This window comes from Phasianus colchicus, chromosome 2 (genome assembly GCF_987193195.1).
Source record: "Phasianus colchicus chromosome 2, bPhaCol1.hap1.1, whole genome shotgun sequence".
In the NCBI taxonomy this organism is placed as follows: domain Eukaryota; kingdom Metazoa; phylum Chordata; class Aves; order Galliformes; family Phasianidae; genus Phasianus; species Phasianus colchicus.
The window spans coordinates 67,555,681-67,569,882 of NC_143437.1; the positions used below are offsets into that span (position 1 = coordinate 67,555,681).

General features: G+C 38.0%; 1 protein-coding gene across 3 annotated transcripts in view; it reads left to right on the forward strand.

The window, feature by feature from the left end:
• The window catches only part of PDSS2 (decaprenyl diphosphate synthase subunit 2), a 113,883-nt gene that overhangs the window by 43,267 nt on the left and 56,414 nt on the right, over nucleotides 1–14,202 (forward strand). For all 3 annotated transcript variants that reach the window (XR_016464419.1, XM_090135917.1, XM_031611106.2), the window contains exon 2: nucleotides 4,563–4,694. Coding sequence is in view for 2 of the 3 variants with exons in the window: in XM_090135917.1 (XP_089992043.1) it covers nucleotides 4,563–4,694 (132 nt within the window). In the remaining variant the exon portion in view is untranslated. The remainder of the gene's footprint in view (nucleotides 1–4,562; nucleotides 4,695–14,202) is intronic.

A 14,202-nucleotide genomic window follows, 5' to 3' on the forward strand; every position in this document is an offset into this window, starting at 1 on the left:
TTCCTGCGTTCTTAGCGATTAAATTGGAACTAGCACTCCTGCATACGGATTTGATCTCTTATACATCCACATTCATTCAGTTGACTTTATAGTTGGCTGTGCCTTTTTTTCCCCTCCCATATTTCACCCATATCCACCTCTTCTTTACAGTCACCACTCTATTTTGCATGTTTCTTATAGTTTAAATTCTGGGTATGATGTAATGAAAAAAAATGGTAAGAATCATGAGCTGTATTTGTCTGAGGACCTGCTATAATGCAAATAACTTTAAAATCTTCACGGTATTTAATCAACATTGCTTGAAAGTAGGAGTGGAGCTTGCAATCAGTACTCTGTTTATTACTTATTTCTTTATTTATAGAAACGGAAATTAATGCAGGAGTTAAGCCTGACACTTATTGGAGGTTAGTATTTTAACTGCAGAATGTCCTGAAATGGCTGCACATGTGGAAAAATACACAAAGCATTAAGGGAAATGCTTGTGTTTGCTTGATTTATTCGCTGCAGCAGAGGACTCTGGTAGTAGGAGGTGTAATTTGCAGCACATTAGCTATTAGCCAGTGTCATTGCTTGAGTGGGTGGTGTGAGTCTCTTGTGTCTGTACGGTGTCACACTGCGCATGTTTCAGAGCTGGGCTCTTCTCCCCTGTGCTTTCAGATTAAATTTTTGTGAACAATACTCTGTTTAAAACCGTGAATCTGCGTTTTCGACGGGTTATTCTGTCACGTGGATAATAGCTCGAGTAAATGCTCGCTCCACACCTCCCCTAAAATTCATAATGTTTTGCAAAACTGAATTGTCGCAGCGTTTGACTTACCTACTTCTTTTGACATGAGGTCCCCTGAAGATGTAATATTTATTTGCAAGATACCCAGCTTGTAACTCCACAGCAAGCAAGCAAAATTACTCTCCTCGGGTTTTTTTTGGTTTTGTTTTTTCTTTGGGGGGGGTGTGGGAGGGGGGAAGTTACGCTGTGCATGTACATGAACACTTGTGTTCAGCAGAGGTTTTCTAAAAGAGTCTGAGCTTGAAGCATCTTTTTTTCCTGTGTGCACAATTTCACTTGGGTTGCTTTTAGTTCACTTTTTTTCCCTAGAGGCACCTGTCTCCTGCCACATACCCATCAAGACTAATTGCACCATCTGGAAGACTTTTGTGTAGCTGTTACTTGTGCAGAATATCTCTTGGGAGCTTAATTCTGAATGTGAATGTGACCCCTGAAGCCATGTCAAGTAGCTGCAGTAGTTTCCAGCCTCTAAAGGATGATCACCGTAGGCTTTATTTGTTTCAAGTCTCATGCGGTTTGCTTTAGTACGGATATGTTACATGTCAGTAACACAGCTTCAGTCATGTTTTGAAGGGAATTAGACTTTGAATGTGGTTCTGGTAATTCATAGAAAATTCTGTCTAAAATTGCATCCAAACCATATGGATTTGGATTTAGTCTATATGACTAGGTGTAGAAATGACAGACGTGTTGCTCCTTACTATTACACTATGTAATTTTTATGTCCTGTTCTTCCCCCACCCACATCTGCAGTTCTCATTAATAACATTCTGCTAAAAATGCAAGGCATTCTTTTGAGCATGGTTGCAACCCCCCAGAACAGCTCTAAAGCAATTGTTTTCCTTATTGCTATGAATTTGTTCAAGTATTTTCAGCACAGGTAATTTTCTCTCGTTCCTCACTTAAGCCTTATTAAGTTAAAAGCACTGCAGCACTTCATTTCCACCAGTGTCCCTCTGGGCAGTGCCTTGTTTAAAGATTGGTGCTTTAAAGTCTTGTGGTGGTCTGGACAGTTTTCTTCTTTCTGTAATAATGTGTCTGTTGGAAAACTATGGAGCACTGAGCATGGAAAACCAAAGCATTCTGACTTAAAGTATCAGCAAAATTTGTTATGTTTTGTTTAAAAAAACAAAACAACACTACTCTTTTCTCTTGGGATCCTGCATATATTGTGTCAGGCACTTTTGTTTTACCAGTATATGTATGTGGGTAAAAAAATATATGTATATTTGTTTTCCTGAAATAACTTTTTTTTTTTTTTTTAAAGCGATGGAATTGTAGTAAGTGTTGACAAAATATAAGGACTCTATTTGTACTTAGTTGTATCAGCTGTGTAACTTGTTTGCTTGTAAGTAATGTGGTCAGCTGACGCTCAAGCCAGAGAAGCTATATATTTGAGTGTGGTAAGAATAGCCATCTCTTTGTGTGCTTAATGGGAATGAAAGTATGTAAGGTGAAAATTCACAGGATGCTAATGGTAAGCAGCTTTCTCCTCCTCTTTGAAATCCCTCCCCATTCACACCTGGTGAGCAAAACAAAGTTTTGTTTTTTGCAGTACCGATCTGTGTCTTAGGAACTGATCTGAGCTGTGTAAGCTTTCCTGGCTTTCAATGGTTGGGAAGCACTGCGTGAGTGGTTTACAAAGAGAAATCATTGTCTGCTCTGGGAAGCTGTACAGCATCTTCCTTTCAGCAGTTGTTACGCTCTGTATTCAGTTTTTTTAAAGGATCTTTGTGGATGGAAGAAGTGAGAGCTGATGGCTGTGATGTGGCTTTTCCTCAGAAGGTTGAGTCTTGTGTTAAATACTGACGTCTGTGCTGAATTTAGTCTCCCGCAGAAATACTGATTACCCATGTTCTCCTAGTTTACAGAAACATTTTGATTAGTTTGTGATTTGCTATAAGGTAGCAAGGTAACGTGTTCATAGAATCACAGAATGTCCCAAGTTGGAAGAAACCCACAAGGACCACCAAGTCCAACTGTTGGCTCCACGCAGCACCACCCAAAATCAAACCCTACATCCAAGAGCACTGTCCCAGTATTCTTTGCACTCAGGGCCATGCCCACTGCCCTCTGATGAAGAACCTCTTCCTAACCCCACTTCTCCTCCCCTGACAGCTCCATGCCGTTCCCTCGGGCCCTGTCGCTGCCACACAGAGCAGAGCTCAGCGCTGCCCCTCCGCTCCCTGTGAGGAGCTGCAGCCGCCGTGAGGGCTCCTCTCAGCTCCTCTGCTCTGGGCTGAGCAAACCCAGGAACTGCAGCCACCCTTCACATATCTTACATTGCTAGATCTTTCACCATCTTTACAGTTGTGTGAACTGCTATTTTCATTTTATTGCCCTTTTAAGAGGCTAACTTGTAATTGCACTGTTGCAGATTAAGACTGGTGGCTGATGCTTGCACCTGGCCAAGTTTCAGCTGCGACTGTAAATGTTTGACATCCACTTGGTTCTTAAAACTCAGTTGAACCAAACTCTGTAGCTGTCTCAAGCCATAACCGGGTGCATTCCTCTCGGAAGCCTTCCCTCACCACAGCTGTGCACAGTGCTGCAAGTGTGGCTATGTGGGGCTGGGCTCACCCAGCACCAGCCACCTGAGCCAGCTTGTTCTCCACTGATCTTTTGGTCTGCTCTGTCACTGTGGGAATAGTTAGGAAGACTGACAAAAGAAGTAGAGCGGTTATCTGCAGTAGCACATGATCGTTCATGTGGAAGGATGTTTAAATTACATTTTTTTTAAATATTTACATGCTTGCGTAAGTGAAATAGTGTACTGAAGATATTATTGTGTTGTGAAGTGGTGTAAATGTAATGAGAAAAAAATCCAAATGGACCTTTAGCTTGCATGCAGTGTTTAACTTATTCAAATGCACTTCCAGGATAGGCATCCTAACCTTTCAGTTAGCTGCTTTACAGACTGGTCTGGATTGATTTCCTTCAGTGATTAGAGCTAAAATTACACAATGGGACAAAGTGAGTTGGAGCTCTTAGTAATCTGTGATGTAGTTCTTATCTATTCAGCAAATATTTAAATTATATTGGAGATAAGGGCTCTTTCTGGAAAGCAGTTTACAGATTTAATAGCATCTGGGATATATTATCCTTTTTTTTTTTTTTTTTTTGTAGCTATTTAGCCTTATTGATGATCATAGGAAGTAGAACACAACTTTGACAAGGACAGAAAGAATATAATTTGAGATACTGGATGATGTGGACAAAAAGGAAATCAAAACTTACTTCAAAATAAGCAAAATTCTGAAATGATGCATGTAAGGGGTCATTTGGAATTGCTTTCAACAGATAGTTCTGGGAGCAAACAGTACGAGCTTCCTTCTAACCCCAAATGTAAGGGTGCAGCATCTGAAGCAGTTCCTTTGTTTAGAACAGTCTGTCTCTACTTCATTGACCTTCTATTATTTTGACTTTTCTTTTACTATTTCATCATCGTTGACAAAATCTGTCCCTGAAATGCTTGGACATTACTTTGATATACTCATTTTGCGACATGAAGCGCAGGACATGTGTTACCCTTTGGAAATAAACGGCATTTAATCCTGAATACTCAATTTGCTCTGCAGTAGTAATATTTCATAGTAAACAGGTGAAGGGTGACAAAAGTTTGTGATTAATACTTACAGCTTGTTTTCATGCAAACGTGATTATTAAAGACTTAGAGAAATGAGGGGAGCTCAAGATCTGAGTCTTTATTTCTGTTGTGTTATAAGCAGTGAAAATTGATTGTAAATAATGTGCTTTTATTTATTTTTTTTTTCAGGGGTTTTGTGTATGATAGTCGAAATAATTTACAGATGCGAGGTTTGGTTGTATTGCTTATTTCCAAAGCTGCTGGACCCAGCACAGCAGAGCTCTCTTTCCAGCACAACATGGTCAGTGGGATTTATTCCAGGTACGTGGTAACTTTCTTTAGCAAGATACGCACAGATGCATTTGATTGGCAATGTCATGGTGATTTCAGAGCATCCTAGTGGCCTGCTCAGCTGTTAAGGAAAAAATCAATACTTGCCTAATTATAAATCCTTATTCCACAGGATTATTATAAGCTTTCCACGGTGAAAAAGCATTTCCTGCCAGTTGTGTAGCTCATATAATAACCATGCCTAAGTCTTAATTGGCGTTTCTTGGTACAGTTAAATCAAAAAGATTTGAATCAAGTTAGGTATTTGAAACTTTATGTTAAAAGGTACTCAGAATCAAATATGTACATACATTAATTGAGTGGAATTTTTCTGAGTTACTCATGTAATTTAGGTACTCATACTTACTAGAAGTGTCAGAGTCAGATTGACAGTTGTGTGGAATACCAGTTTGTTTCACTGAGCAAATCATTTTTATTACAGTCACTTTGAAGGATATTTTCCCCTGACACTGTAGTGTAGAATAAAGTTCCTTACCTCCCACATGTGAGCTGAATTACTGAGTCTGTCACTAGGGTACCTCAGGGCTTCACTGATATAATCTGGTTTCATCCAGTTCCTAAATATCTTTTTATGTATTTAAAGTAAATTATTTAATACTAGTAACAACAATAATTAGAAATAGTGTTTTGTGTGTGTGTGTGTTTGACAGTTAACTGTTCTTCTGAAATAATAAGTGATGTTAAAAAGTTTTGCTTGAAAAACTGTAAAATTAAAATTTTTGAAGTCCTTTTGAAGACTTGAACGCCAATGGGTGAGGAAACTGTTGTATTTTCAGCTAATTCTGCTTCTGGCCTCTGTAGGGTATTAAAGGAAGATACGCAAACTTAGTGACAGGTTTGTATCCTAATTCTTTATATAAAGGCACAAGTAGCATTTCAAAACTGAAAAGACCAAAACAAATAACATCCTTAAAATACATATAAAATCTTAAAGCAACAGAATAGAGAAGGAAAATAAATATGAATAGGGAAGGACAGAAATGACATTAAGTAAGAAAAAAGGCAGATATAGGAAGCTTGTTAAGGAGGGGCTGTGATTCCCCTTTAGCTGTTTAATTCTGTTCTTGTTTGGTTTTGTCCTTAATGTCCCCTTAGGGTTGTAATGTTTTTATATTTATATGCAAATGATGCTGTATGAGAGCATAATTCTATTTAGTTAATTATGGTACGGAAAGTATTTTAGTTGATTTTGTAAATGATTTTGAAAGTTTTCATTAAGTGTGTCTCATAAAAGGAGAGAAAAAGCATTATGTTTTTATAACCAACTTTTTGAGTATGATGATTCTGACTGTGGAGGTAACTTGTGAGCATTTCAAGCTGCCACTGGGAAGATGACTATTGGAAGTATTCAGTGAGGAGCAAATAAGACCTTGAATTAATAATGAGCCAGTTGGTGTAAATGGACATCGTTGGAGCTATGCCAGTTCAACCAGCTGAAAATCTAGCCTAATAATCTAAGTTTGAGCAAGTCAATAGCCATTATAATACCTAGATTACAGTTACCAATGTATTCCAAAAATGAAGCAGCTTTGAATACGTCCGCACTGGTTCACTTAAGGTTCATTACTGTCTGTGAGAGTGATAACTATGGAATCATTAATTTAAATGAATTTTCAGTGTCAATTGAGATCTGTATTGTGGAGCAGATACGAGCAAACTGATGCATACTAGCAGAATGGCAGTGCTTTATTTCATTTTGTGCCATAGTGAACCAGGTATTGCCTTCCACTGAAGTCGCTTTGAGCTTTGACTTGGAACTCTTTTTTTTATTATTATTTTTCTCCCTCTTTTTAATGATTTTGTGGCTGTGTACTTTTCCAAATGCACTCTTAATGCCTGTCTTGTTTCTCATTTTGATTTCTGTACTATATAAAGCAAAGAGAAGTGGCAGCTTGTAAAATCATGAACTTAAAGGGCTTTTGCAATTGTTTTATGTATTACAAATAATGTTTTATAAACTGCTTTCTCTTTAATAAGTACCAAAGGACATTTTCCCTTAGTACCTTTTTGTCTGCTGTCTTGGTTACAGTGTAGTTATATATGGTGTGTGTATTAGAATTGTATAGCAAAGGCAAAGTATATTCCTCAGTGATATGCAGTGAAGAAATGTGCTTGATCCTTTAATGCTTATATTCTGCTCCAGCTTTGAAAGTATTTTTTTGAAATTGATTCTTACAGAGTTTCATCTCAGCTGTAAACTATACAGCTCTTTCTGTTACCATGCCATATAATTACTTCATCTTTACATATAATATTTTGCTGGAAATATTATTTCTAGCACTGTAACCAGCATCTTCGTTGTCTGATACTTACATGTTGTGAACAATGCATTGTGGACTATTAGCTGGGATATGGCTTGCTTGACTTTAGGGTACTTGTTAGGGGTTAATTGCATTTCTGAAATCTGAGCATGAGTTAAGTTGTAATACTTGTCAGTGATTGCAACAGTCCAATGTTGTTTTTTTTTCTACTGTTTATATTGGAGTCAGCTCTTGTACTCTGTTGAAATCTTCTGTCCTACAGTGGGTAGCTAGGTTACATCAGTCTGTTGTATCTGGTTGTATCACATCTGTTGTATCACAAAACAAAAAGACTTTTCATTTTGTGATGAGGCATGTTCTGCATAACCTTCTTTCCCTTTTTGATATCTTGAATCACAGTATAAATGAAGAGTGCAGTATCCATAATTAAAATTTAAGGACACTAAATTTGGAACTGCCAGCTTTTTCTTTATCCTATTCTCCCAATGTCTAGATGTGTCAGTGACCCAAATGCATAAAAATAGATTAGCTAGCTACTTAGCCTGCATCTGTTTTTACTGGTACACAATGGAACAAAACTGGTGCTTGCTACTAGAGAGCAATCTTTTTTCCAGAATAATGAGGATTACAATTTAGGTAGTTAAGGGAGCAGAGTTGGTGTAGATATGATGCTGCCTGTTGCCGACACTGCTTCCAGCTTGGCACTTTGTAATTTGCAGATGTGAACTGTCCACGTTCAGTTGGGGGCGAATTGCAAGCCATTGTGCACAGGGATATCATAGTAACTGATGGTTACCTTATGAGTCATGAGGAAGATAAACAGGAAAGTGTTACAAGTGTCTGCTTGGCGTGCTTTTCTCTGTACTGCCACCTCCCTGTCAGGCTGCCAGCAACCTAATTTCATTGCTATTGGCGGGGAAAGGAACCTGACATTACTTCCAGCACAGCACCAGTGCTCCTAAAAGAGAATGCAGAAAAGGAATGGCAACATGATAAACAGCCCTATTTCACCTGCTGGACAGATTTCCTAAAATTGAAACTTCCTGCTGGTCTCTTACCATTTAGGTAAATATTTCCGTGGCTACAGAACCATGGCAAATGCTATGATGAAGAGCAGCACTCACAACAAGTTATGCAAGCAGTGTCATGTAAGGATTGATGTCATTGCCCATACTCAAGCAAAGCGTCATCCTTTATTCAACTGAACCTCATTCGTGTTCTTTCTCTGCTGAAGAGAACACAGAACACACATTTACATTTAGGTGGAATCTAGCTAATTATAATTTATCATGCTAATAGTATCAGAGAACACCTTAGATGTGATGCTGCAGCCAAGTGCTGCATAAGAGTTTGAGACCCATTTCCAAACTTGTGATTATGTTAGAGATAGACACTGCTTTCTGTTGCCTTCTTTCAGAGCAAATTTTGCTTGGATAGTCATGTATGCAGCTTGCTGGTCTTTGCTGCTGAAGGTTTTTAATAGATGTTCCAGGATCATACGGTTTCTGAACACCTATAACTTTCTGCTTCATAGCTGGAGCTAGATTCAACAACTAAATTACAACTGAAGATACCAAGATGGGCTTGGGCTATCTCACTGTATACCCAAAGGGGTATCTTCTGCTCTTGATGTCTGGCACTGGCAGACACCATTGGCTGGGGACTGCGGAATCTCCTTGGCTTTATACTGTGTAACAAATTCCTCATGTAGCCTCTATATTGCAGCTGAAAGTGTAAGTGATGCCAAAGAACAAACTTATGCCATTTCTTCAGGCACCAATATCCTTGGCTCTATTATAGCAAGCTATTTTCTTCTCTCTTTCATGTTTTCAATCTTTCTTTTTTTTCTTTCTTCTTTTAGTGCCAGGTTCAGGAGTACCTTCTAGCACTGATACCCATTGCCTCAGCTCTGCAGATTCCTTTGGACACTTGTCAGAGGTTTTTTCTAGCTGTTGGGTTTTTAGGTATGTTTTTAGCCAAGTCTACTTACGCATTCACAAGGTCAGATCCTATGGACACTGAGAAAGTAAAGAGACCTTTTCTTGTCAAACTCAGCAAGTGTGCGTGTAGAATGGATCACAGAAAGTTCTGTTTTACCAAAGAACTGGTAAGTGAATCACTACAGGTTTCTGGATTAGTGCTTTCAATACTAGGCTCTGTCCCTGCCTGTTCTCCCTCAGAATTATGCATCTGGCCTTTAGAAACTCAGGAATTCATTTCTTGCAAGGCAAACGCGCTTTCTTACATGCTTTTACTGCCTAAACTTTTTTCTGAATCCTTTCTGGTGCTTGAAATAGTGGCAGTGAAACTGTAGTGACAGTCAGCGTGAACATGTACTTCTTTTCCTGAGTGTTTCAGCAGTGATTTTGGAACTAGCACTGATGCTGCTTCCAACAAAAATCTATGAAGTGGCAGTTAACAGCAGATACTAGTTCTTCTTATGGTGTCAAGTCCTTCACTCACCAGGTTCCTGTACAAATTCTTACTAAGTGCCCCAGATACCATTTTTCTTTTTTATTTTTCTTTTTTGGGGGGGGGGGGCACAACACATGCAAACAGATCACACTATCTGATTTCACATGCTCTTTGTCATCACAAATATCTCTAGTCATCTTGTCCTCACCATCTCTAAAGGAATATTGATTTGCAACCTAAAGGTCTCTGGGAATTACCAAGTCTTGACCAGGATGCTCATCCATTGGTTGTTCTTTCTCTGGAAGTTTCTCCAGTTTCGTGAAGGTAGGACTTCTACTGCTTTGTCCCTTTGCGGTTCCATGAAGTTTACTCCCAGCTTTTCTTTGCTAGATATGAAAACAGAGAAACTTTCCATACCCAGATTTACCATATTAGTGGTATGAGCCGTTCCCAGGCTGATTATGAGAACACAAGTGTAAAGTTGTCATCAGTCTTAGTGACTTCTGATGGGGTATCCCTGAATGTTAGTGGAGATATAAGGAATCTCTTGTTTCTCAAAGGTAACAGTTCACCATCTGCAGCTTGTCTGTCTTTTCTCTAAAACCAATGCCATTACAGACATAAGAAGTGATGCTGTGCTTGTTGTAGCACAGTCTTTAACAACTGTGTGCATGAGAGACAATCAGGCTGCCTCCAGGAAATTGAAGCTATGTGAATGATGATGTTACTTGGATTCCTTCAGACTACACAGGTAAATAAGAATTAGCATACTCCACGATGCAGTGGTTGTAAGCTTACTTCTGTTTATTTCTGAGAGCTACCTTCTGCACAGATTTACACAGATGGACATTGGTTTGTTGACTTCTTCCTCTGTCCTGGACTGCTGTTGAATTGGGATTTTATGGTTGCGGGAAAACCAAAATGGCAGTATTCCTCTTTGAGTAATTAGCATCATAGCATTTGAGGTGTGAGCACATCTTCTCTGAAGACTAAGGAAAATAAAATGTGTTCCAGTTGGAGTGATTAACAGAATAACTGTTGTGCCTGGATATGCACCTTGGGCTCTGCATTCCCTGGGGGCTTTAATTATTGATAAATAGCCTCTGTCCTGTCCTTCTGAGTGCAACCAAACAGATGAGAGTTGTGACTCAGAGGACGGTTGCATATCTCAAGTGAAGTAGGTGACAACAGTAGCAAAAGGCTACTTCTGGTTTAGGAAAAGATAACAATTACTCTGGCTGAAGGACATCTGCTGTTTTTGAGCTTTGTATTCTCTCATGAATAGATTTTTGCCAGTAAATTCTTCTTTCTAATGTAGATGAGTTTAAAAGTCACATTGTTGTTTGTTGTTTTTTTTTTAATTTATTTTTAAATAATTATTTAAATGTGTTCTATCTGAGATATGGATGCCTATACGTAAATCTATAATGACTTTATCAACAGCCCTATACTAGGAAATCAGATGGACTCTAAAAGGAGGAAAGTGCAAGTCTGTTACAAAAGCTCTTCATTAATAAGCAATGACAAACATTAGTAAATTGTGATGATGATGAGATCAGTTGTATTGTTACAATATAAGTATCATTTAGAGGTTTCCTTGATCTGTTTGCCATCAGATTTTGAAGCGGCCTTCTTTCTACCTTGCCCAGATGAGCTTTTATCTTCACAGTCAAAACAGGGGAGATTTATCTGTGAACAAATTCTGTTTGAGATTTCTTGTAAAAGACAAAACTTAGATGAAATAAAATCAAAGAATCACCATAAAAATGATGACTTTGGTACCTACAAAAATGTAGAGTATAAGAGCATGACTTTTCACCTCTCCTTCAGACTTTTTGCTTCTCTCAGTTTTTCTGAACTATATTGTATATTAAAATGGAAGATTGCCTTTCACTGTTTCTTAGTTCTATGTTTGGAAGTAAATGAATGATGCTTAGTTATATTTTGAACTTCTTTCACCTGGAGAGTACATACAGAATTGCAAGAAGGTTTTGGTTTTTTTATTGCTTCTTGTCTATCAGTAGTGGAAAACAAAACTAGATTTACCCTGATGTGGTGCAATGCAGTAGGAGTGGCCGAGAATTAGTTTGGAAGACCTCATGCTGCATTGCTCCTGTCCTCATGAATGGTGTAAATCACTACATAACACGTTTAAAAAAAATAAGAAGTGAGAAAGATGTTGCAAGATCAAAAGTGTATGTAGGAATGCAAAACTCTAAAAAGGTAGAGCTTTTTTTTTCTTTTGTCTAGTCTAAGTATGCAGACTGAGAGTTTTATTGCAGAATGGCTGTTGCACTTTAAATTCATACTGCCTTAATTGCGTACAAGCCCTGGGTCTCAGCTGCAGATATTGCAGAGATTAATCTTATTAATGGAACTGCTAATTGGTGTTTGACTTCTAATTATAGTAACAATAGGCCTTAACAATCAATCCTCACCTTTACTGGGACACATTAGGACTCTTTATCATAAAAAATATTTCCTTTGGGTGTTACTCATCTTATTCCTATCTTCTCAGTGAAGGTGCAGTATCCTGACTGCCATGTTTTTGAAGCTTAGCTAATTAGCTGTTGGGGAAAATGCATGGTCCTAAAATATTCAGTATCTAAGTATTTAAGGAATGTGAGGCTCTTGACAAAATTACTTGAAAGATAAAGGAGAAAAGCATCTCAAAATGTAAGTAGTGATGTCTTTTATAATCTTTAGGAAATGTACAGTTTTGTTTCCCAAACCTTTGTGGCTTTCTCTTAGCTTTTAGTTAGAAGAAATCTAACTGATTATTTTAAATTATTCTGTTTAGTTTTTGCTCTACAGGATGAACCCTGTGAGATTCTTCATCTCATTTACAAGATGAGTCTCAGGAGATGAAAAGCACATACAACTTGATTACATATTCCTATTGATCATCTTCTACACAACAAAAAGAATCAACTCCAAATACATATTTAACAATATTACTAATTCATTACAAGCAGTACTTTTCTTCATTAACTTTTTATTGTTTTCAGCATACACAGCATGTGCAAATACAACAATTTTGTGTTGAATAAGAAAAGGTCCTCTCTGCACAGCATAGAATAAATCAGAATACTCTGCACTAAAGCTAATCCAAGACTGTGGGGGAATTTGGACTTGAAACTTGTTCAAAATAAGTCTGTTTAGCACCAGATAACAGAGCAAGGTAAACTCAATATGAATACTACAAGCAATTTTCATATTCACAGTAGAGAGGGTTTACCTTGGAGAAAATACAGTGCTGCCTGCTGTCTGTCTTTCCAGTCCACTCTGTTTCTGGTTCTTCCTCCTCCTACTGCTTGTGAAGTGAGTACTGGACTGCAAAGTTTGCAATGTAGCAAACTGCACTGCCGAAATTGTGCAGTCAGTAGTACCTATAGGAACAAGTTCTGCTTCATTCTATTTCATATCATTTTATATCATTTTATATCATCTCATTTGGGAGATCTTCAAAGAAAGCATAGGTGACCTGTTGATAGGAAGACCTAGCACAGCCTTCCTGGGGAACAGCACCTCCATGTACCAGTGCACTTGACAATTCTGTTTAAGAACGTTTATGCTTTCTTAATAAATAAGTTAAGTGAAGAGAAACTTCTGTCATGTGAGTGCAACTCCATGCTGTGATGAAAGCTCTGCAAAGCTGCCCTAAGATGGCAGCTGCTTGTCACTCACAACTACTAGTGTGATGCCAATATGACCAGTTGTATTGCAGCAAAGTTTTGAAGTAACTGTATGTTTAAAATTAATTTGTCCTGCAATTCCAGGATGTCTCTTATGCTTTCCCATATGTTAAAATAACAGCTCTCCTTTTCTCATGCCCAAGCCATTAACTTCTCCCTTTTCTAATTTTACAGTGCAATTGCAAAGTTTCAATACTAATTTCCACGTTGCTCAGAAAATTGGAAAGTTAAATATTACAAAGGTTGCTGTACCAATTAATTTGTTTTCTTATATGTCTCAATCAGCACACTGATATAATGTAACTGAAGATATTGCAAAACTTTCCAACTGATGGTGTGGAATTGAGGGGAAGGTGCTCGTACCCCACAAGTTTAATCTAAAGTATGCATGGGTCTTTGCTGTATTTGGCTATGTATGAGGAATATGCAGTTTCTCTTGTGGTAACAGGTTGTTTTGGGATGGAGTTTAAGTGCCTGATTATTAACGAATGATGCTCTCTCAGAAAAGGTAGCCTTTTCTAGTTCATTTCCTTCTACTTGAAATAATGGGTTGTTTTTAGAGTCTGGTCGTGTTATATATGAAGTAAATGAATCTTTCTGATGCTTTAATGTTATCTGGTTTTAAGCTTGTGGTAGATTTTTATGTGGAGTTTGACGGCTCTGAGATGCTTCTCAAAGCATCAAAGTATATTGTGGTGGATGTCAACTTTGTTTTGTAGGGGAAGATACATCTGAATGTTCTATGTAGAACAGACTAGAAATTAACAATTTCTGTAAAATACAAAGTTTATTTGCACTGTAAGTTTCTTTATTGAATGACTGCTAAGGCCAGTATAAAGAGGGCGTTTTTGCTAGACAAAGCTTGGTTGCTCGTATTGCATTCCAATATAAAAGCAGATCACTGAGTCCATATAGAGAGCAGGAACATAAAGAAAGCTCAAGGAAAAAGAGAGACGTTACCAGTTATTGTCGCACTGTAGCTCAGGTTGTTCAAGGCCTTAAAAGATTTTATCTATCTGACCATGTCACCAGAAAAAAACAAGAAGAGAGGCAAGTGCAGAGTGTCTAAATGTGGGTGAATTTTGTGTTTGGTTTTGTTTGTTTTGG